The sequence below is a fragment of the Myotis brandtii genome, unplaced genomic scaffold (genome assembly GCF_000412655.1).
Source record: "Myotis brandtii unplaced genomic scaffold, ASM41265v1 scaffold1071, whole genome shotgun sequence".
Taxonomy (NCBI): Eukaryota; Metazoa; Chordata; class Mammalia; order Chiroptera; family Vespertilionidae; genus Myotis; species Myotis brandtii.
In genome coordinates, this window is record NW_005353634.1 from 1195435 (window position 1) to 1220615 (window position 25181).

At 35.8% G+C, this 25181-nt stretch overlaps 1 protein-coding gene across 2 annotated transcripts in view; it reads right to left on the bottom strand.

Moving 5' to 3' along the window:
- HSD17B4 (hydroxysteroid (17-beta) dehydrogenase 4) overlaps positions 1 to 25181 on the bottom strand; it is a 66694-nt gene that overhangs the window by 16629 nt on the left and 24884 nt on the right. For both annotated transcript variants that reach the window (XM_005857090.2, XM_014541633.1), the window contains exons 9-18: positions 22754 to 22845; positions 20094 to 20118; positions 18406 to 18534; positions 14427 to 14533; positions 12309 to 12545; positions 9277 to 9328; positions 6722 to 6793; positions 4750 to 4853; positions 2434 to 2499; positions 381 to 450 (exon numbers count right to left, since the gene is read on the bottom strand). In XM_005857090.2, coding sequence (XP_005857152.1) covers positions 381 to 450; positions 2434 to 2499; positions 4750 to 4853; positions 6722 to 6793; positions 9277 to 9328; positions 12309 to 12545; positions 14427 to 14533; positions 18406 to 18534; positions 20094 to 20118; positions 22754 to 22845 — 954 coding nt within the window. The remainder of the gene's footprint in view (positions 1 to 380; positions 451 to 2433; positions 2500 to 4749; positions 4854 to 6721; positions 6794 to 9276; positions 9329 to 12308; positions 12546 to 14426; positions 14534 to 18405; positions 18535 to 20093; positions 20119 to 22753; positions 22846 to 25181) is intronic.

Consider the following 25181-nt stretch of genomic DNA (forward strand, 5'->3'; position numbering starts at 1 on the left):
TTTGTTTAGCTTGGTTATAACCACGAAATCATCCATGATGATTTCAATATCCATGTATATAGATAATCTTTCCCTAAACCTTTCAGTTTCTTGCTATCTCCTCCAATGACTTTGACCTTAATGATAACTCAGACACTAACTCACATGGTCCTATCCTAGACCTTGCACTAGCAGGAGCTTCCTTCCACCATAATCTCAATTTCAAGTACACCATTTTCGGAACACTATTCCTACCTTTCAATATCCTTTGCATAAAAGTATTATGAGAGGGCTATTTTTAAAATGTTACTTAAACTACAAGTCATAGTAGCAATGTCTTTAAGTCTTATTTAGATAACTGAGCTAATATTTTTTCATTGGCACGTATTTTAGCAACTCACCTGCTAAACCAGCAAAGTTAGGATCAATATGTAATGGATTCCAGTCACCACTGAGGCGGTACAGAGCAGCCTGTGCAGAGAAGAATTATAAATGTAACTAGTTTCCAGTGCTTTCTTAGAATACATTAAAAGAAAAACAGGAAATAGGGCTGGTTATTGTATATGAAATGCATTATAATGTACCTAATTGAAGCTTTGATTAAAATATAACTATTTCTAGCCCAAGCTGGTTTGGCTCAGTGGATAGAGCATCAGCCTGTGGACTGAAGGGTCCCAGGTTCAATTCCAGTCAAGGGCACATGCCCAGGTTGCGGGCTCGATCCCCAACAGGGGGTGTATAGGAGGCAGCCAATCAATGATTCTCTCTCATCACTGATGTTTCTATCACTCTCTCCCTCTCCCTTCCTCTCTGAAATCAATAAAAATATATTTTTTTAAAAAACAAATAACTATTTCTAACAAAAAAAAATTAACTCTAAAACAAATTTTTGTAAAACCTGACATTGAAATCAGTTAAGAAGGATTGTCAAATAATAAGAAGGGGTGCCAAGAACTATATCTATAACACTGTTTACCACTACTTAAGAAATTCACAAAAAGAAATCCATCAATCTACTCTCATTAAAACACAATAAAAATAAGGTAAATGTTTACAGCCTTTTCTAACAAAGCAAAATGTATGCCAACCTTCTAAATAGAGTGTTTTAAATCAAATGCAAAATGGTCAGGAATCACTGACAAATGATGAGAGCTCATTATTTATACAAAAAATATTTGTCAACTTAATATTTGTCATGCAGCAAAATAGCCAACACTGCTAAAAGCTAACAAAAAGTTCTATTCGTCTGAAAAAGTAAAAGAAGAAAAATTCCTCTACTGTGTGTAGAAATTCAAGCCTTGGAAACTATTTAGTTTTTCTTATCTAAAGCAGATACATTTTATTATTTCAGTAACCCAAGAATAATAAAAGAGCATTTGTGGTTTTTCTGCACTGTGAAACCTTAAAGCTTTTTCTGTTCTTTAGTGCCCTAAAAAAATTGATTTCACTATGAAGCTTTAATTGAACATTCTTAAGAAATTGATTAGAAACAGACATTACAGAAACATTTAAAGGCAAAAACTAATTTGAAGAAAAAAAATATTGTTCTCTCCATCATCCGATTATATAGTGCAGAAAAAAAAATACAATTATGTATCAACCTTAATTCTTTCTGGCTCATGAAATTGTATTTCTATCTGCCAGAAAACATAAATCCTGAAGAAGTGCTCATATCCAGTATATCAAAATTAGCATCAAAAAGTAGTGAACTTTATAAATAATTTGCTGTCATTACATGCTCATTCACAGCATAACTTCAGAGCTTTGCCTTTTCTATTGTATCTCTGCATGGTTAGTCTCCTGGCCACTACAGAGAAGACTCTTCAGGTCTCCCAAAAACAAAGTTGTTTTTCTCCTCTTTGTGGCTACTTTTTGTTTCTTAAATAAATCTTTACATGCTCATAGAATTTGTTACCTGATAAGGCATTTTATATCCACCATCAGAGAACAAATTATTTATGTCAAACAAAAGAGATTAAATCACCTACCCCTTCTAAGATGCTTTATTTTGCCTGTCTGCTAAAGTTAGAATAATATAATCTGATTCCAACCAATGCAGCTCAGCTTTCCTTCCCAAAGGAGAAAAGGATGACTAAAATTTGCCTTTTTATTCTTTCTATCCTGCCCTCTAAAGCTCTTATGAAATTCTTCACTAGTAAGCATGGCAGTCTTCCTAAGGCAAGCGCTCCATCGCCAACAAAGCATGATGCTCTTTGAAGAGACTAAGGAAAAGCCATTTTATATTATATTTTGATACCTAGTAAAGAAAAAATTGGTAAGTAAAAATTTAGAAAGAATGAATTCTAACCACACAAGTATTTTATATATTTTTTATTATGTTGAAGGACACAGGCACTACTTTTAGACTCAGAAAACTATAAGGTGTCAAGAGTTATAAATTAAAAAGTGTCAGCAGTCAGGTGGATTTAACACTTTAAAAAAATACAATCTTACCTGATTAAGTGAGGTGGTGTCTGTAAGTACAGCATCAGGATGTCTATTAGGTATGGCTACAGCTTCCTGAAATAAAAAAAATATTGTATGTTAAATACCAACAAAGTAACTTTTATTCTCTTAACCCAAACTGGTATTTGATCACCAACTATGTTTTAATACAATAAAATCTGCAAGTTGGATAACAAGTTTTTTTTTTAATACTTTATGTTCAGGAGATAATGTTTAAAATTTCATGACTGCTAGCTTCCTCTACATTATGATTTCCCTGTTTAATGAAAGGAGTTATATAACCAGATCCATTCTCTAGACCACGGAGAAGAAAAAGGTAAAGATTGTTTTCCAAATGCAAAAGATGAGGATAGATATAAAAATTAGACAATTCACATCTAAATTGATTTAATCTTTAAATGCACTTTACTAAGAGTATAGATCTCTTTGCATTTATAGCCTATTTGGAGTTGGTTGAACTTCTTGGATGTGTAGATTGTTTTTCATCAAAGGCATTATTCCTTCAATTATTTTTTTCTGCTTCTTTCCCTCCTCTCACTCTGCTCTCCCACTACTTGACCGTATCCCATGTTTCTCTGAGGCTTTTCATTCGTTTTTTTCCCTTCACCTTTTTTCTCTTCTTCTGACACATACTCATAGATAGGTGGAATTGTTAGATCTTCAACCTTTTTGATTCTTTCTTTTGCCAGTTCAAATCTACTGTTGAGCCCCTCTAGTAAATTCCTCATCGCAATTATTGTACTTTCAGCTGCTGAACTTCTATTTGGTTCTTTTTTTATATATTTTCTATTTATTGACTTTTCTCTACTTGATGAATCATGTCATCATACATTACTTCTACTAGCAGGGTTTACTTTAGTTCTCTGAATATATAATAGCTGCTCTGAAGTCTCTATCTGTTATTAAATCCTCTCATAGGTGATTTCTGTTGCCAGTTTTATTTTGCTTTGTTTTTCTTATGCATGGGTCATACTCTCCTGTTTCTTTCATGTCCTATTTTTCTGCTGATAACTGGACATTTTAGATTACATATTGTAGTAACTCTGGATACTAATCACCCTCCCCTTCACAGCTTGTTATTATTAACGTGTTAATTATTTAATGACTTGGCTAAATTATTTTAGTTAAGTCTATTTCTCCCAGAGTGTGCAGCCCTGATGTTGCTCCTCAGAGGGTGCAGCTTGCCCTGGGGTGACAGTGGTTTTAGTAGGGCTCTCTATGCTAAACTGTCTGCCTCTTTTGGAATCACACCCAGCTGATGGGCTCCATTGGCTGCTAAATGACTGCTCTATTATTTTCAACAATGCTTTGGGGCACAAATTGCTCCAAGGTCTGATCCAATTACAGTCAGGCGTCTTTACAGGGGTAGTTAGTCTTTGGGGCCAGTCTTAGAGATGTGAACCCATGAGGACTCCACTTAGCTGTCTCATTCTGTGGTTCTCTCTAGTACTCTTCCACTAGGGCAGAGGGATCTGGGTCTTGGCTGCACCTGCCTGAAGTGAAGCTTCTACCACACTGAACCAGGGAGAAAAAGGAAGGAGAGAATCATGGCTCAAATGCCAGATTCTCACTGTTCTTACCAAGATAGAGATTTTGAATAGATATTTCTTCATTTGCTAATTCCCTTAAAACAATTCCCAGCAACTTTAAACTTTCTTTTTTTTTTACATAATTTTTACCAGTTATGATTGTTTCACTGGGGAAAGGGTCAAAGGAACTCACACACCATCATTCCAGAAGCAGTCTGTCAATGTTGCTTTAATAATACTTTATCTACTCCAGAAGAATATTTATTACAGTATAACTTTATTACCTCACATAAATTAGAAGTCTAGGTTAAATTAGTGTGAAATACAAGTTCTAAAACATTTTTAGAATAAATATGTTTTTAAATAGAATTTGAGAACTACAGAATAACTAGAATTGCCTTATATAAGAGAAATGCTAAAGCCATTTAATGAATGAATATTTTAACTTCCACAAGAGTCTCTTGTATGTGTTAAGCTTTTCTAAAGACTTTTGGGTGCTACAAAGTTTGTATAAGAAAGTAAAAGCATACCCATAATTATCTCAGGTACATTATACTTATCTCAGCCAGACTTTACTATATGTAACGTATATTATATATTAAACTATACAAACATAAACGGCATTTCAAATCCAAGGAACATATTCTGATTCAAAGTTGTGTGGATTACTGAGCCTCTACTACATGAAATTACACACGTGGTAAAATGGTAAATTTAAAATACAGATCAGGATCCTTAACTACACATATACTTTGCTTATAAAGTCATAGTCTACCTTGACTTTATCTGAAGTCCGTTTTCCACCAATGCCTCCAGAGCCAACAAGGAATAGGGAGAACTGATTATAACATATAAGTTCCTTCCCAGAATAAGAATAGACTGAAAAGTAAATGAAAAAAATGTTTTAAGTTGTCAAAAGACATAACTAATTAACCAATATATGATCAACAATTCCTTTAAAAGTTAAAAAACAAAATCCAATTACTGAAAGGTTTTATAATTTAAAAATGTCTAAGCTTGGTTACGAGCCATTCATTTTAATTCACCAGTTTCTGGAAGACAGACAGAAGAGGATGTTCACCAACCCTTACTTGACTATAAAATAGTAAGCTCTCTCCCCTCTTTCTAAACCTCCCCAACTTTCATATTTTAATTCTCTCCACCTCAAACATTTCAAGCAATCCCTCTATAAAACGCAGGTAACCTCACACTCAAACTTTCACACATTCTGCCAAAGCACTCAAAAAGAGCCTGAAATATAAAAGAGGAAATAAGTGAGACTGAAAGTATAAGCTTCAGGAGGGAGGGATCATGGTTATTTTGCTCATCATCATATTCCCAGCAATTAGAATAGTACCTGGGACCAAAAGAGGCACCTGATAATGTTTATTAAATTAATTAACGAATCAACGATTAAATGACAAGTGAGCATGTTAGTAAACAGGTAAGCAAGTAATAAATGACTGTAAGACAGCTGTCCCTCTTTCTACTGACTCATTTCCTAGCGAGAGTTTAAGTATTATCTGTGTTTCCAGCTCTAGAAAACTAGGAACATGATTTTGAACTGCATTAAAGAAAAAATCCAATTATAACAAAAAATAAAAAGGTCATAGTAATTTGTATTTAAAATAAAAATTTTTGTTTATTAAATAAGAAACTGGATATTCTATTTCATTTATACTTATCTACAAATTCTAATACATTATTACATATTACCAAGCTATAGTTAAATAAATGGAGTCAGTCAAGAGAAAATAGTAAAAATTAAAGCTAAGGTTACTGCAGAATTTTTGTGGTATATTACATTTGGGAGGATGGCGAGAAGACTAAAAGATAACTGGGGGAATTACAGCCAAATACTGGCCAACATCTGGAATGACAATAAAATATGAAAGTCTAAAAAAGAGAAATAGAGGAAGAAAGAGAGGAAGGGGAAAAGGAAAGATAATCAACATATGATGACGTACTGAGTTAACAAAAACAATGTAGTAGAATATTTAAGAGCATCAAAATGTTCTCAATATATTATTAAGTAAAAACAAGGCAAGTCCAAAACAGCAAATACAATATAACCTCCCATGTGTTTAGAACAAAAATGGTACCGCCTATATTCCAAATATCAGATAATATTAAACTTTCCGCTGTCCTTTAGTCCCCCAAATTTTTGACAATAAATATTTATTTTGTTCTTAAACTTTAAAATAAATAAATTTTAAGCAGTGTTATCTGTAGCTTATGTTTAATTATTAGTATTTCAACATTTATTAAACTACTATAATCTTTTTTCCACTGCAAATAAGATGTGGCTATAATGTTTAAACCACATTATGAGTTCAATAGGCTTGAAAGTGCAAGTTTAGGGACCTAACTACCATTTAGAAGAGTGATCCAGGGGTCAAATATTTTCCAAGTTCCAAAGAGCTAACAAAGAAAACAATTTCTGAAAATCGCCTAATTACCAACGGAGGGCTGTCTATGGATTCCTTCCTGTCCAAAACTAACTCCAGCAAGTATAATTCTCCTTATGTTCTCCAAACCAGCCACAGCTCTCCTGTGCTTTATTTGTATCGTCTCAAATCCCCTGAAGTGGCCCGCTCTCCCTACCCTTATCCTAATCTACTCCTTCTTACCCTCCTTCCTTATTTTCTAAAACAGCTTCTTACTAATCACTTCTATGGTGAAGTACTATATTACATATAAAACCTATCAATCTAACAATATTATTATAAGAACTGGAAATTAGTTACCATCGATAAGAATTACTAAACCGGATCCTTTATCTAGGACATCAGCAACAACTGTTTCATTCCTTAATGTTCCTAAAATGAAAAGTAAAATAAACAAATAAATAAATAAGTAAATAGACTGTTTTAAAGACCATAAGTAAGTAGACTGTGTTAAAAATAATAAGTTATTATATTAAGACATGAGAGAATTTAACATAATTTCCACTATTATAAGTTCAGCAAAACTAAAAATTATGATTTAAATTATTTTCATTATAATGCTAAATAATTCAACATTAGAGGCAGTCAGAACACTTGAGTCACTAAACTGGAATCAGTAATTCTGATAAATTAGGTTTTAAGAAATAATACTTTTCAATCATTCAACAAACATTTGTTAAAGATATGACCAGTGCCATTTACACCATTCCTTCTCAAATCTCTACTCTATTGGCTTCAATGAGACTGTTTCTCTCTAATCACTCTGTACTTTCACAGACTCTTCTTTCCATCATGGCGATGTCTTGATGGATCATCATTGTCTGGGGGTGAACTCATCTTTTTCTCAAACCTGCTTTTCTCTTTTGTTCCCTATGTAAATGAATGGTACCACCCACCAAGGTGCGCAAGCCAGAAACTTGAGCATCACCCCTGACTCACAGAGTCTAAGTAGTGTCTACACTTGAGTATGCGGAGAATGGTAGAAGATGGATTCTACTAAAATTTTGTACTTCATCCTTAAGTCTGGGGTTTTAATAGGGAAGTTACAAACACATCTGCATTGCAGAAATAACATTACGGCTGCAGTGAGGTGAATAAATCTCAAGGGAACAAGAATGGAGACAGAGAGAATACTTAAGAGAACAAGAGAAAATGGCCAGTGGTACTCAACCTTCCTAATGCCACGACCCTTTAATACAGTTCTTCATGTTGTGGTGACCCCCAACCATAAAATTATTTTCGTTGCTACTTCATAACTGTAATTTTGCTACTGTTATGAATCGTAATGTAAATATCTGATATGCAGGATGTATTTTCAGGGGTCGTGACCCACAGGTTGAGAACCGCTGTTAAGACTAAACAAAGAAGTAGAAGTGGAGGTGGACAGAAATAGGATTCAGATGTACCAAAAGGAGAGGACCAGCGAACTTGGTAAGTGTCTGGATGTGAAAGGTGGTAAAAGAGACGCCAAGGATGACATCCAGATTTCTCACTTTTCTAAATCTCTCTGACCCACCCACTTGTTTCCATCCTTCTACCACCTTAGTGCAAGCTACCATCATTTCATCTGAAGTACCACTACAGACTTTTAACGAGGTGCCTGCACATCCACTCCAACTTTAAAACATGCTCCGTATATGTCAGGTGATTTTTTCCCAAAGTTAAATCTGACAATGTAATAAAGTGCTTTTCCCAACACCACCACTATCTCTCCCCACCAGTCCCATAAATATAAAATTGCGATAAATACTAAACTCCCTAACATGATCTGTGTGATACTATTCCCTGCCACCACCACCAGGCTCTCCGGCCACCCTGGCCTTCCTTACTCCTCCATTATCTATGCTTCTCATATTTCAAGAGCCTTTACACAGGCCCTTGGATGTCTGGAAAGCTCTTTCCTTCCTTCTTTGCCTCACTTCATACCTAGCTGAAATCTTCCTTTAAAATCTCTCTTCATATCAGTTCCTTAGAGAACACTTTCATTACCAACCCAATAATGTCCAAACCTTCTATTTTAAGTTCTAATGGTATCATGTATGTTTCACCTATAATGTTTATTACAAGTAGTTACAGGTAATATAATGTAATAACAGGTGATTTTGATGTGCAGTCAGATTACAAAATTATCTAAAACCAAATACTGCGCCTTACAAGTGGCAGGTATCCAGCAGATATTTGATAAACGCAGTCACCACATACTGTGCACTACAACTGATAAAAAGGACTGTGTGAAACTTAAGCTGTACCACTAACACTGAAAACAAGCTACTCAGCCTTAAGCAATAAGAATCTCATAATTTCTTTAGTAAAATAAGAATACTGAGGAAAGAGTTAAAGTAGGATTCTAGCTACTTGCTGACTTCTACATTATATAAAGTGAAATGAACAAGTAAGATATTATTGAGAAAAATAGATGATTAAAGATACAAAAAATTCTGTATCTTTTAACATGGTTTGCTTTATGAAAATCAGCACCAATATAAATACCTGAGAAAAGAATGAAGAACCATGTTAATAGGAATCATAACTGATTGTACACAATCACCAAGTTAGAACATATGCACAAAAATGTTCCTTTCATTTGTTAATAACACATACATCAACAGAAATAAATTATTAGCATTTTGAAGTAATTTATTAAAGGAAATTATTAAAGGACAAAGTTTAAGATAATCAAAACAGGTACTAGTTAATAGCAACCTAATCTAATTGCTGACAAGCACATAAATAACTTGTGATAAGCTTTATTTAGGTCTCTCTATGCCAATTTAACACACCGACACAGTTTGGAAGGTTAGTTAAAAAAATAAAATTATGATATGGTTACAGGAATCAGTATATCAAGAACTCACCTGTTCTGGGAAGTGGTTTATACAACTCCAAGTACTGCTCCCCATGAAGAATCTATGTTAGGATAAGCAAAGTTTATTAGCAGACTTTCTTTTTCCATGGGTATTGTCTGTGGATATTACTAATCAAAAGTGACATTTCACTGTCCACATGCTCACATCACTACTTCCCCCAAATTAATTGTCTCAGTTTGGCTCCTACTTCTTAAACACATGATTCAGAAATAATCAGTCCCCCAATCTAAAAACTGTCTTTTGGAACAGAGAAGATATTTTATATTTGTGTTTTCTTGACATTCACAAATCCCTGTTGACTGATAACTATGGATTATTTGCCAGTGGAGACACTAAACTAAGCTGTACTTCCAGTGCCTGGAACATAGTGGGTCTCCAACACATATCTATTGAATGAAAAAGAATTGACAACCGCTAGTAATTTCAGGTCACACATACCAAATACAAACAACTCAACCAAAATACACACATAAACCTTCAAAACTATCTATAATAATCAAAGCATAATATGCTAATTAGACCGGACATCCTTCCAGACGACCTTCCGGACGAAGCCGGGGCTGCGAGAGAAGCCCGGGTCCCAAGTGCCAGAGGGAAGCCGGTGCCGGCAGCCGGAAGAAGGAAGGCCTAGTCTTGCACGAGTTTCATGTGTCGGGCCTCTAGTGTTCAAAATTAAAGTACTACCAATGCCAATAGTTCCTTAGTATAATATCTTATAAATTATCTACAAAGAGTAGATACTAAGGACACTGTAACTTCATAGCCACTTAACCTCCAAATATATGTAGGAAAACAATAGGACAGGGAAAACAAAACCTGGCCAGCATATTCCAAAGACCACACTCCACTGCCATGGGACAGCTTAATTCCCAGTCTTCCTCAGAACCCAGAAGAGGAAAAAGGGTTAGGTGGTTGGCAGTGCTGGGAGGACAAATGAAGGATGCCTTACTGTATCATAAGGCCTGGAAACTCAAGGCTGGGAAGACTGGGATTCAAATGCCAAGACAGCCCTAGCTGGTTTGGCTCAGTGGACAGAGCATCGGTCTGTGGACTGAAGAGTACCGGGTTCAAGGGCACATACCTCAGTTGCAGGCTCCTCCTCGGCCTGGGCCCTGAAAATTTCTCTCTCTCTTCCACTTTCTCTAAAACTCAACGGAAAAATATCCTTGGGTAAGGATTACAAAAAATAAAAATAAAAAAAATGCCAAGACAGCTATCATTCCAGGCCACAGGTTTTGAACACCATTTCTGATTTCCAATTCCTTTCAACTCTGAGGGACAATTCTGAAACATGTTTTGTTTGCTCTTACATTAAGCAAACAGAAGAACTGTTTGCAGCAATTACCACGGGAGAGTGACTAAAACAACAAACTGCTTGGCACACATTTCTCAACTCCCTCCCAACTTCATGAACTACTCTTAATAAAATAAGGGTATTCTCCTAAGTTCAACACAGCAATGGGATAATGGAACCTCCAGTAAATGGGTTCTCCAATCAAGGAGTTGCAGAAATGGTCTCATAGCTCTGTGATTCAACAATTATCACTAGGCTCATTCTAAACCTTACTCCAAGGAATAAAATAAACCCCACCTCAAAAGCTTTCTCACAGTTGTTCACGCCTTCCTTTTTGAAACAATTTATTCACTTTGCTTTCCAAACACCATATTCTCCTGATATTCCTCATAACTCATACCTTACCAGCCATTCCCATGCAGTCTCTCTCACTAATTTCTCCTCATCTTTTCAACCACGAAACACTGCAGGGTCTCTAAACTCAAGATCTTCTCTACATATACTCACACATTAGGTAATTTCATGTCTTTAAATATCACTTAAATGCTACAAACCCCAATTAGACCTTACCCCCAAACTCTAGATTCATTTGTTCAATTGCCCACTTTTTAACTCCACCTGCATGTATGATAGGCATCTCAAATCTGTTGGAAAACAACTAATTATCCCCACCTTAAAGTAACTACATATATCTATTTTATTAGACATAGTAATGTCATATGGAATTACTATACATATTAAATATGTTGTATATAATTAATTATAAATAATATGTATACAGGGTGGGACAAAAGTAGGTGTACAGTTGTAAGTGAAACAGAGCTTATTCTTATATTGTTATTTACTAATTATTGTATTATTTTTCATATGAACAACTGTAAACCTACTTTTGCCCCACCCTGTATATTATCATCCCAGTTGTCCAGACTACAAACCTTTATCCTTGACTTCTTTTTTCCACCCTCATATCCAGCCTTTTGCTTGAATTATTATAGTAGGCTCCTAACTGGTTCCCATGCTTCCATGCTTAGCTCCCATATTAATTTATTCTTCACACAGTAGCGAAAATGAGCCTGTGAGTGAACACAGCCAGCTCTTATCACCCCTCAGTTCAAAGTGCTACTAATGTCCCTACTCATTACTCAAGAGTATAAACTGAAATCCTTACAATGACTAAAAGGCTCTCTTCTTCCACCACTGCCGCCTTCTCACTCTACAGCGACACTGGCCCCCTTGCTCACTCTACAGCTATATTGACCCCTTTGCTGTTCCAAAAATAAGCCAAGTATGCTCCTGCCTCAGGGCCTTTTACACTTGTTTTTTCTGCCTCAAATACTCTTCCACGAGATAATTGCCTGGCTTGCTCCTTCCCCAATATCATCAGATAATGATGATCATGTCCACTTTACAGATAAGAAAACAAGCTTGGAGAAGTTATTTACCCTTGGTCAGACAGCAAGTAAATAGTAGAGAGAGAATTAATAACATTATGTCAAGATTATGGGACTGAACATGACTGCTTCTTCTTTTTGTTTGCCTTTTCAACTACTAACCCTTTTCTCTGTTATTCTTAAAAAGAATATCAAAGGATATGCTAACTATTCCTGAATCAACCATTATAAACTGTTTTACTAATATACACACTCACATAAGGTATGATATTTATCAACCATATTTAAAGAAACAGAAAAAAAAAAACAAAATAAAGGTTTCTTATTATGCATACCTTTGCTAAGTCAATTGAAAGCCCAGGAATCTCTACTAAGTCTCCACGCATTACAGATTTCTGAGCTATAATAACTCCAAAGGTAGGCAAACAGGAGAAGTCAGAATGTCCTTCATAAATAAACTTCAAATCCTTTGGTTCCTTGACCGATGCTCCCACTCCGAGAGCATACATAATAGTTTCCAATTCTGTGTAGGCAGAAGAAAATGAAGGAAGTGTGTGGCCAACAGCTTCACCCTAGGGGGCAATTGTAGGAAATGATTTTTGCACTCATCTTTAAAACTTCAATTTTTCAAAAAAATTGAATATACATTAATATCTATAAATATTCATTGCTTACATACCTACTTTTGTTTTTGAAAAGATGTGATTAAAATATTATTTTAATGAATTTAATGGAGTATTATAATTATTTCATGATATTTAAATTTTTTTAAAATAGAAACCAATTAGATAATGTGTGGAAAAGGACTGCATTTACAGGTAATTACATTTTTATTACTTGCTAACAGTATGTCTCGTTTTAAATTTTCCTATCTTTGAAGCTGGAAAGCCCTGTTAACTCAGCAACTATTAGCTACCCAAAAATAAAAAATTAAATTTAAAAAACCACATATTTATTATAAGTAGGAATAGTGAACTGCCCTATAATATCTATTACATAAAAATTCACTGTAAACAGATGAGCAAAACACTGCTTAATGCTTGTAAATTAGAATGCCTCATTATGGCTTTACATGAAATGAGATTTTACCTGAAGTTCCTTCCTAGGAATGTACCTTATCTAAATGGATGTTGTAGTTTTCTATTTAGTGATGATATGCCTAGCTAATATGTAAAGCATATATGAGGTTATAAAAGAATGGTGCCCAATTTTCAATCACTCCTTCTAAAGCAGGAGTCGCCAAACAATGCTGAGAGCTAAAAATGGTTTTTACATTTTTTTGGTGGTTAAAAAAAGGGGGCAAGCTGGGCTGAGGGAACCCCCTCCCCAGTGCACAAATTTTTGTGCACCGGGCCCCTAGTATTTATTATAAGTAGGAATAGTGAACTGCCCTATAATATCTATTACATAAAAATTCACTGTAAACAGATGAGCAAAACACTGCTTAATGCTTGTAAATTAGAATGCCTCATTATGGCTTTACATGAAATGAGATTTTACCTGAAGTTCCTTCCTAGGAATGTACCTTATCTAAATGGATGTTGTAGTTTTCTATTTAGTGATGATATGCCTAGCTAATATGTAAAGCATATATGAGGTTATAAAAGAATGGTGCCCAATTTTCAATCACTCCTTCTAAAGCAGGAGTCGCCAAACAATGCTGAGAGCTAAAAATGGTTTTTACATTTTTTTGGTGGTTAAAAAAAAGAAAATCAAGAAGAGCATGTGTTAGAAATAGTACGTGGTCCAGAAAGTCTAAAACATTTTATTATCTGGCCCTTTACTAAAGAAGTTTGCCAACTCCTATCCTGAAGTAAAAGCACACTTATAAACTGATCACATTCTCAGCGTTAAAATTAGATGGTTAATTTTATCACTATGTCTGTCCTGAGTCACAAAACACCAAAATCACATGTGTCAAACAATTTACTTCTTACTATTTATGCATTACAAGTTTTTTTTTTAAAGGATAAGTACAAGAGATTGTAAATCTGCAAACTTCATGAGCTATAATCACAATTCTATTAGAATTTCTGACACAATGCGAGGCTTTTTACTTGCAGCCATGCTGGAACATTTCTAAAAATACGTACATTCTATCAAAGCTTTCCCTTACAAGAAATGACTCAGAAGAGGCACTATATAAATTAGCCTTTTCTAATAAGTTAGAAAAATAGTGACTAACATAGGATTATCAATGCTTCTGGGGGGGGGGGGGGAAACCTAGTTATACTGAAGAAGAGAAAGTAAAGGTTACATTTAATATTTTAGCCTTGTGTTCAAATTTTATAAATATTTAGTAAATATTTTAAGAAAAGTTTTCTGGTCACTTATCTTTCCTATTAAACAACAGATGAATAGCTTGGAAAATATGCTTTGTATGAAACAAAAGAAAAAAGAGCAGGAAAAGGTCTCCCAAGAAGGCACAGCTTTAGGCTTTTTTCCCTACTTACAGGTCCTGAGGTGGCTTTTGATGATGCCGCATGGCTGGTATGATTTGCTGAAACTCCTCCATCTGAATCTATTTTACTTAGAACTCCGATTATACTGCCAGTTGATTCTAAAAAATAACAACAACAATAATAATGCCTTTGTTAAAGATGTGACTAAAGAAAGCTACAATGTGCTACATCAGCAACTTTAAACCTTTTTCATCTCATGGCACACAAAATCTCATTACTAAAATTCTGCAGCACACCAAAAATATACTTTTTGCCAATCTGACAAAAAAAAAAAAGGGTATAATTTTGATTCTTTTACACCGAACAGCTATTGTTGTGTTGGTTGTTGTCATTTTTTTGAAAGTCTAAGGGAAAAGAGGTCAATGCTTTAAAAATTCTTGAGGAACACCAGTGTTCCTGCTGTGGCACACTGGTTGAAAATCACTGTACTAGATAATTTTTCCTATAACATTCAGCAAGTCTGCTGCAGACTCTAGACTGGCACTCATGAACTGAATGTATAATGTCAGGCTATTATGGGAAAAAGTTGTGAAAGACTTTGAAATAGACTACAGATAACTGGGTGTTTTCAACTGAAAACAAGACACTGTCCAACATGCTCTTCCCAGGTTATGACCCTAAGGAGGCTCTGAGCTTTGCAATGTCTTTGAGCAATTTTACAACTCTGTAAAGTGGGATCCACAGACATGCAATTTCTGTTTGGTGGAGGGACAACTAATTTCCCTTCTCTGACCACCATCACCCTTTCCCCAGGATCAAACAATGCCAAGATTACCCCTAGGTCTCTGTTCAAGTAGTAGCTCTGAAGATAGTACTAAAAATTCTTCCAGACAAAACGGTCATTCTGACCAGTGCCTCCATACAGGTTTTGGAAACTGCTATTCTGGGGTCTTAAGGTTAATAAAGAAGAATCATGGAGCAACCACATATGCCATACGATTCCAATGGCGCTGGGACCTTTCTAACAAACCTTAGAGTTATGGGCCTCCTTCTAAACTCAGAGAAAAACTACAACCAAACTACAGAATGTGAGAGGACCGGGGACATCTGCCCCTCATGGTGACACTATTGGAGAGGATTTTTCCTACTAGTCCTATACTTTCTTCCCCACTCAAACTGCCGCCTAGAGGGGGCTATTTAACTGAAAGTCACCTAAATGAAGCTGGAAGTACCACACTCAGAGTGAGACAACCTGAGTTAACTCATGGCTCAAACACTGAGAAAGCTTGGAACATTTATTTAGTTTTTCTGGGATTTAGTTCATCATCTATAAAATGAGAAGTGGATACAGGTAGGTGCTCTAGACCAGCGGTCGCCAACCTTTTAGACCTCATGGACCACCAGTGGTCCTGTGAACCACTGATTGGCAACCGCTGCTCCAAAGGTTTCCTTAAACCAGTGGTCGCCAACCTTTCGGACCTCATGGACCACCAGTGGTCCGCAGACTACCAGTTGGCGACCACTTCTAGAGGGTCTCAATTCTATTAAAAGTGTGAAATTTTTTCTTCTACCTGTACTTCAAATACAAGACATAGCTTGCAATCTATATATATAAAAGGCTAATATGCAAAGTGTCCCCCAGGAATTCAATCAGGAGACAGGGAGTTCGATTGCTTGCTATGACGTGTGCTGACCACCAGGGGGCGGTGCAGAACAAAGGAAGGCCCTGGCCAGCAGCCAGCAGACAGGGAAGGAAGGCCCCAGCTGGCTGCCAGAAGGCCCCAACAGGCCCTGATCACTGGCCAGGCCTAGGGACCCTACCCGTGCACAAATTTCATGCACCAGGCCTCTAGTTTATAATAACATAATTCATTTAGTTAGCTTTTTCTTTATATTAGTCCAATACTTTCAAGTCAATAAAGTGGAACTTTGACATCAGAGGAAAGTTTTTAATATACTTCTTCCTTTTTCCTTTCATTCATTTACATTGATAGGAAACTGCTATTGATAGACTAAATTTATCTCAAATATCAAAATACAGAATATAGAAAATGCTACCATTAATGACATAACAATTATGTTATCATCTGATTGAGGAAAAGCACAATAAAATTTCAGTGTATTTACCAGCAGGCAGCTAAGCGTTATTAAGGAAAAAAAACAGAATAGTCATTTTTCTGATATATTATTCTATCAAACATTAAATATATAATTACTAAGAGGGAAAAAAGAGTTCTCTATGAAATAACCCTAATTCATGATCTTTCCTTTAAATTTTATATACTACTAGCGGCCCGGTGCACGAAATTCATGCACAGGTCGGGGGAGGTCCTTCAACCCAGCCTGCACCCTCTCCAATTGGGACATCCCTCTCACAATCTGGGACTGCTGGCTCATAACCACTCACCTGCCTGCCTGCCTGGTCGCCCCTAACCACCTCTGCCTGTTGGCCAGATGCCCCTAACTCTGTGGTCGGCAAACTGTGGCTTGCGAGCCACATGTGGCTCTTTGGCCCCTTGAGTGTGGCTCTTCCACAAAATACCACAAAATACCACGTGTGGGCATGCACGTACAGTGCGATTGAAACTTCGTGGCCCATGCGCAGAAGTCGGTATTTTGTGGAAGAGCCACACTCAAGGGGCCAAAGAGCCGCATGTGGCTCGCGAGCCGCAGTTTGCCAAGCCGCAGTTTGCTGACCACTGCCCTAACTGCTCCCCTGCCAATCTGATCACCCCTAATTGCCTCTTCCTGCCAACCTGATTGCCCCCTAACTGCTCCCCCATGCTGGCCTGATCGCTCCCTAACTGCTCCCCCCTGCCAGCCTGATCACCCCCTAACTGCTCTCCCCTGCTGGCCTGATCGCCCCTAACCACCTCTGCCTCAGCCCCTGCCACCGTGGCTTTATCTGGATGGATGTCCGGAAGATGTCTGGAAGATGTCCAGTCTAATTGGTATTACCCTTTTATTAGTATAGATATGCACATGTGAGTTATAGTAGAAAAAATAATGTGACTTTTATTGGTTATCTACTTCTGTGGCATATCATAGATGATTCAATAATTCAAGGTAACAAGCATTACTAAATTCTTTCTATGAGTTCTGTGCTATGCTAACACCAACTACTAAAGAAGTACATACAAGATATAGTCTCTGCCTTTAAAGGCACTTACTATGCAATTAAGAAACCACACTATGAAACAAGAGCAGTGAGAAGCAGTAATGTCTAGATCAGGGGTGGGCAAACTTTTTGACTCGAGGGCCACAATGGGTTCTTAAACTGGACCGGAGGGCCGGAACAAAAGCATGGATGGAGTGTTTGTGTGAACTAATATAAATTCAAAGTAAACATCATTACATAAAAGGGCACGGTCTTTTTTTTTTTTTTTAGTTTTTTTCATTTAAAACGGGCCGGATCCGGCCCGCGGGCCGTAGTTTGCCCACGGCTGGTCTAGATGCTCTAGTTGTAACAGTTCAGCTACAAGAGAGATTAGTGTAGCCCAGAATATCCGGGGAGGTTTTGTTGAACATATAGGCCTTTAGCTTTTCTAAAGAAGTCCTAATAAAAGGAAGAAGAGGCATTTTAGAAAGACAGAGAAACAGTGGCAAAGACAAAGTGCTAGAACAGCAAATCTTTGCACCAAACAGAACAGAGCTAACCCTAAATAAAATAGGCTTAAATAAACCTTTTGAGAAATAACGAAAAATCAGGTCAGGTAAGGAGCAAATGGTTAGATAATGGAAGACTTTGAAACGAACCACCAAATGAGAAGTAGATGCATTAAGCACAAATGAATAACTTACCTCACACACCAAAAAAAAAAAAAAAGACTATAAAAAACCTGAAAAACTGACAGTGGGAGTGACATACATATCTTAAATTTGAAGAGTTCTAATACATATTAGAGTAAAAAATGTACTCAAGATGATTTATGTGTCTAAGTCATCACATTTAAAATACAAAGAAATTCCATAAAAAGAATAAATTGCCTCTGGTTCCCCAGCCAGGACTGGACTGAGTGGGACTCTTTACCTTCAATTCTCTGAGGCTTGCTGGCATTTTCAAAGTCACAGATCTTTCTCCAGTTAGCCTTCACTGCCTCAGGAGTCATCGGCTGATTCCTCTGTCTTACAATTGCCCCAAGGCTCCGCTCCCAGCGCACTGGTTTTAGAAACAAAAATAAGATACTGAACACATAGTTTAAGTAAAGTAAAATTCATAAGAGTCCCTTGAATTTTTTTAACTTTAAGAAAAAGGAAATTCAGAAAAAGGATTCCACTTCTTTTCCTAGATGCCTTAAAGTTGATATTTCTAAAATAACAAATCCATTAAGATAATGTCAATTTTTTAAGAAAATATTTGAAACTGAAGGAAAAAACCTTTCCTCTTACTATACCAAACACTATTAAATGCAGAATGAAATGCTGAATCAGAAAAAGTTATTTACATACTATCATGCAAAAAAAAACTCACTTCATGACCACAGATCATTCGGGAAATATTCTTCAAGATAACAGAACAGAGCTTCGTTGGATAGTAAACCGAGGACTAGTAGTGATAACAGATCAAAAAGTTCAGACAGCCAAATACTATATCAAAATAATTTTCCCTTTTCCTCCCTTTGTTCTTCCTCCTTTTCCACAGGAAGTCAACTAGCACTCACAGATTCACAAAAATCATTACTACTGCATAAGTTCCATGAGAATTAACATTGTTTTCTTTTCAAAAGACAGTAATAAATAACCACTAGTAACTTATTTAAATATAATGGTCAGATTCAGATGATTATTAAACTGAAGATCTATCTTGGAGAATGACAGAAATGACTGCTTCTAGAGCTTTCCTATTAATAAAGTCCCAGATACAGCTTTTATTGTAAGAATGGATTTTCCTTTTTAAAATTGATGTCATAAGACACTTAATTGAGTAATATAATTCAATAACTGGAGAGAAGAGATGAAAATTTACTTTAATAACTGGAGAGAAGAGATTAAAATATTGATAATCTACAATGCTCTCCAGTAATGATAACCTTTTAAATAATTCAATTAATTTTTATACCACTAGCCAACTGCAAACATAAACTGGGATACAGGAATTTTTACAATTTTTAAAAATTGCCTTAGAAAAGCAATTATTCAATCTGGAGCTCACAAGGTTTAAGGGCTGGGGTAAGAGAGGCTTAAAGCTAAATGAATTGAAGGGAAATAATTTCCACAGATCAGTTGCAATTTCTGTCCCACAAAATTGTCCATGTGACTCTATGTCTCTTGATGTCTCATGCTCTAAGGAAAAAAGAATTAAATGAGAGAACTGGAGAACTTGCCTGCTGTGGCTCTTCCCATCTTTTAAAAACCAGCTCCCCCTCCGTCCCACTCTCCTGCTGAAACAGTAAGAACAAGCACATGGCATGCCAGAGATGTGGGAGGACATCAATATAGAGACTATGCTGTCTGAAGGAAGAGCCAGTTCTGGATAAGAAGAGGCAAATCCTCAATAAGGACTGCCAACAGAAAGAAAATAAAACAGATTCTTGAAAATGCTACAGTCTGCAGGACAACTTCCAGGTTTTAGAATACCTGGTGGTATAACAATGTTTGAGACTGAGTGTGTGTGCGCACTAGATTCAATGGTTAGGCATTTGACAAGATCTTTATCCAGCTCTAATTAGATATGCAGGTTTAAAGATATGGAAATAATGTATAGCAAAAGAGACTTACATTTTCCAATCCATCCTGCTCCAACCTACCAAGAAGAGGAAAAAAAGTTATACCATCTAATGTGAAATCACTAATAAAATTTTTAAAATGTAAAAAACAGGCAACTATCTTACTAAGAATATTAGAATACTAGATGACAAAGGATAAAAACAATACAAATATCCACTGGCCCTCGTGACTGCACTGTTCATGTTATCACAGTAGAAATATAAAGCAGCACAATGTAGTAGAAATCATGTAGTAGAAAAAAGACTCTGATGTCAGAAACCAAGGTTTAACACCAGTTCTTCTTACTGACTAGTTATGTGACCCTGGTCAAATTATTTGACTTTCCTAAAGCCAAGTTTCCACTTAGGTAAAATAAGGATAATAATACACTCTTCAATGAGGTAATCATGAAGGTTAAAAAATATAAATTATAAAATTGCCTAACACATCACAGACTTGAAATACATGTCCCTCTAGAAAAACCTAGTGGATAAAAATATTAAAAGCAAAGAAAAATAAAACCAGGATCTGAGTTAATGAACTAAGTGTAGTCATTTTAATAAAACATCTTTATGTAAAGGTAAAGCAAATGACCAAATATATTAACTGCCACACAGAAGATAAATTTTTTTCTAGAGAACATTCAAAGATATTGTCAGAAGAAAATGTTGTACGTAAAGAAAACCTGTTTGCCATGTCTTCAAATGTTACTCAGTGTGCCAGAATTCCACACATGTATGGAAAGAAGAAAACTTACCAGTGGACAGTACACATCTTAGTGGCTATAGGCTTAAAGGTATGACTTTTTTTTCCCATCTTTTTCAAAGGTCTGATTTTTTAATCACCCTTTGCCTTTATATTAACAGGCCCACACTTTTTATAACAGACCCATCAGTCCTGATGCTGCCAAAGTAGATAAATCAGCAGTGGTTTTGACAATAGTCAAAAGAGATACCATTTTTTTTTATCATGTTTGGGGAGTGAAGCAACAAACTACAAGCTCCTCTCAGGTGCTAGAAACAACAGCTTCAACTGAGCCAAAGGAACTGTATCTGCCATCCCAGTTATCTATTAGGACTTTACTTTCAAGGTTTAAGTCAGGATATCACACACACATACCTTACTTTATTTTATCAATCATACATACCAAATGTTCCTCACTAAAAATGTGCACAATATCATAAAAGAAAACAACACACAGAATTTCATCTACCCAGGATCCTGTGTATGTTTATTGTGTGTAAAATGCATATCTAAAAAAGACTACTAGCTGAGACCGGTTTGGCTCAGTGGATGGAGCGTCAGCCTGGGGTGTAAAATGCACATCTAATAAAAGACTGGAAGAGAATACATAAGAATATTAATAGTAATTATCTCTAAATAGTAGTAATGTGGGTGATTTTTTTCTTCTAAATATTTTCCTGTATATTTGAAGTTGTCTACAAAAAGCACATATTATTTTTGTTCCCAGAAATTAAATAATTGTAAAAGGTAAAAAGATTTTTTTAATTCCCTAATAAGATTAAACACACACACACACACACACACACCAAAAAAAAAACAAAAAACAGGCAGGTAAAATTTTGAGCTTGATATTATTAAATTTTCTTCCTCTGTAAATTTAGTGTAGTAAAGTTCTTTCCCACTCTAATTGTCCACAATTCACACCCAATGAGTGTGATTAAGAAACAGAGGCACATATCTCCACTTAAACATGGATAGACTGTTTTTTATTTACTTATCTGCTTTTTGTTCCAATGAATCAGGCTAAAATACTATCCACTTCAAACTGAGTCAGGTTATTTTACTACTAAGAAATATTTTTAGATATCATTCTATTCCTCATACAACAGGTTCATTATTACTAGAGGAGGGGAGTCATAAAATATATCAACAGTTCATGCTAGAAAGGTAAAAAGAGATCAAACTCAAATGAGAAAAAAATGCATAAAGTGGCATAAAGAGATCTAAATGGACTTTGACTATGGGTCTCAATGGATGATGTAATTATATGGGGTTTTTTGTTTTTTTAATTCTACAATAAACATTTAAAGCTTTGCAACAAGGAAAAAGGGAAGAGTTTATTTTTAAAGTTAAGATAAATAGTAAGCTGTGTTTACTGATCTATCACACCCAGACTAAATTCCTGCTATACTGATATATTTAAATTGAGGGGTGACTGCTAGGTACTATGTACTAGGTTCTATACTAAGAGTTTAAAAGTATGATTTCTGTTTGCCACAAAAAAAAAACACACTAAAGTTCAGGGAGGTTAATTTGTACAAAATTCCAGCAAGCCAGCAACTGCCAGAATACCAGTAAGAACTAAAAATCTGACCTGGCTGACTCTAAGCCCTAAGCTCACCCTTCCACTTTACCACTGAGCTTCTCAAACCCAATGAGACTTTCTATATTTGATTATACACCCCAAACCAGCCACATTTTCATTTGGTAAGAATATCAGAAATGAAGAAGAAAGTAAAAAGAGAATTTATGAAGTTGCAGTTACTTTCTCAAAACATTCCTTAATTATAATATAACCATAAGATTTTTAAAAAATCAACTGATGCTGTTTTAAAAATGTGAGCAATTGGAAAATACTAATTTTTAAATCATTTTCATATCTAATTACACAATATTGCTTTGAAAGAAAGCAAGAAGGTACAGAATACCTCAAACAAGCCACCGTTTTCCTCACAACTCTCATGGCACAGCCAGAGGACCAGGGGTGCCACGTAATCTGGCTTCAGTGCTTCCAGAATATCTGAAATAAATACCCCCCAAACAAGTTTATAAACAAGAATATGTACACACTTAAGCAATCATGTTACTTTCTGAAAATTTCTTACTTGTAAAATGATAGGCAATTCAGAGATATTTCAAATAACAAGAACTAATTTAGATGTACAAAATTAGACTAACACTCAAGGCTTTTCAAAGAACTTTTTCCATCCCAATAGAGATATTCCTAAAGTTCTCTCAAGTTCGAATATTAAATACATCAGACATACCTTTTCCAAGATGGATAACATACTATTCAGGAGAAGTCAGTTACAGCTGCCTAGGCAAACACTGGTGAGCAGAGCTATGTATGACATAGGAACTTAGCTACCATTCGTTCCCAAAACTATTTCACTCTCCCAGCCATTTAACCAGAAGCTAGAAAACTAAAAAACAAAACAAAAAACAACAAACAAAAAAACCACACACACACACACAAAAAAAAAAAACACAGCCTTGACAACTGTAATGTTAGTGGGATAATGATGTGAGATGAACCTTGCAACCGTGTAAGATAATGATGTGAAATGAACCTTGCAACTGCATAAGATGATGGTGTGAAATGAACCTTGCAACCATTACTGATGAGTAACAAAGTGTAAGAAATATTTTCCCATTGCATCCTTTCTGTGAGCAATGTAACCAAGCAGAAAGGTACCACACAAGGAGTATGAAGACCTGGATTTTACTGCTAGCTCTGCCAAGCAGGCAATTTAGGACTGTGAACACATCACTCAACTCCCCTGGACATGTCTTCTCAGTAAGATGGTAAGTAAAATGCTTTCCCTGCCTATTCCATCAAGTTGTTCCAAGGCTCAAATGGGATACAATTTGCTAATATACTTTATAATCTTTAAAGAATAAAATAATTGCACATTTTAATTGTGAAATTATGAAATATAATTTTATATTAATATGCTAAAGTAATAAAGATGACATTTACAGTCTCTATAAATTAAAGAGCAGCTCCAAAAACTTTTCATTTCATAGCCTCTAAAAGTTCTCAAGTATGCAAAAAATCCAATGGTACACTGTTCTCAACTCTCTGTTATAAACACAAGGAGAAAACCAAAGGGAGAATCCAACTTCTTAAATGACATGACAAAACAAATTCTTAACCTATACAGATGTTTGCGTTGACTAACTTTATAGTATTGAATGCAACAATTAACACATTAATGAAATCCAACTCACCATCTATTACTTAGGTGATAAAAAAAAAAAGAGAAAAGAGCATGTCATATAGGAAAAATACTTCTGACTTGCATTTTATTTCACATATTGTCACTAATAATTTAAGTAAATATTCTTGCTTTCCAGTACTCAAAATACATTCCAAACTCCAACGTTAGCTAGCATCTTATTAAGCCCGATTTTATGAACAAAAAACAGGATGAAGGAGGTAAGTGAAATTCCTGAGAATATCACAATGAGATACACTTTTATACTCACTAGACTGACACATACAAACAATGCCAAGTTTTGGGGAAGGACCAGGCATAGGGAAGGGTTAACTCAGCAGGCCAGGGTTGCTTAAACTTTGCACAATCCTAAGAAAGGTCTGTCTTCAGGACTGGAGCTTGGCCAGCTCCTGAGGGGTGAGCTCTGAGCCTTTGGAATATGCGGCCTAGTAGGAGTGAGTCCCTGGGCCATGCTGAACCAGTTTGATCAGATGATTTATGCTAAGGATGTGACGTACGGAGAAGTCTTTTTGCTCTGAGGGGATGGAGTCTGAGTGGCTGAGGTAAATCACACAGGAGCTGCTTGCTTACATGACTGACTTCCAATAAAAAGCCTGGACACCAAGGCTCAGGAGGGCTTCCCTGGCTGGCAACATTTTACAGATTCCATCCTGGTTTCTCATGAATTTCACTCTGTATGCCTTTCCCCCAAGCTGATTTTAACTTGTATATTTCACTATAAAAAACCACAACCATGAGCATAACAGCTTTGCTGAGTTCTGTGAATTCTTCTAGAGAATTATGGAGCCTGGGGTGATCCTGGAAAACCCCAATCCAACCATAGGTCAGTGAGAACTCTGTAACCACTGATGAATGTTATATTGGCTTAACCCATTTGAAAATTATTTAGCATTATGTGAAGTTTAGCATTAGTATATTCCATAACTCAGCCATTTTACTTCTAAGTACACAACCTAGAAATATCCTTGCTGTGTGACTCTGGACACATGAACAAGAATGGAAACTGGAAACAAACCCAGATGTCCACTAATAAGAATTAGATAAATTCACATAATGGATTATTACAGAACTATTATATAAATGAGTGAACTACAGCTATAAATAATATAAATTAATG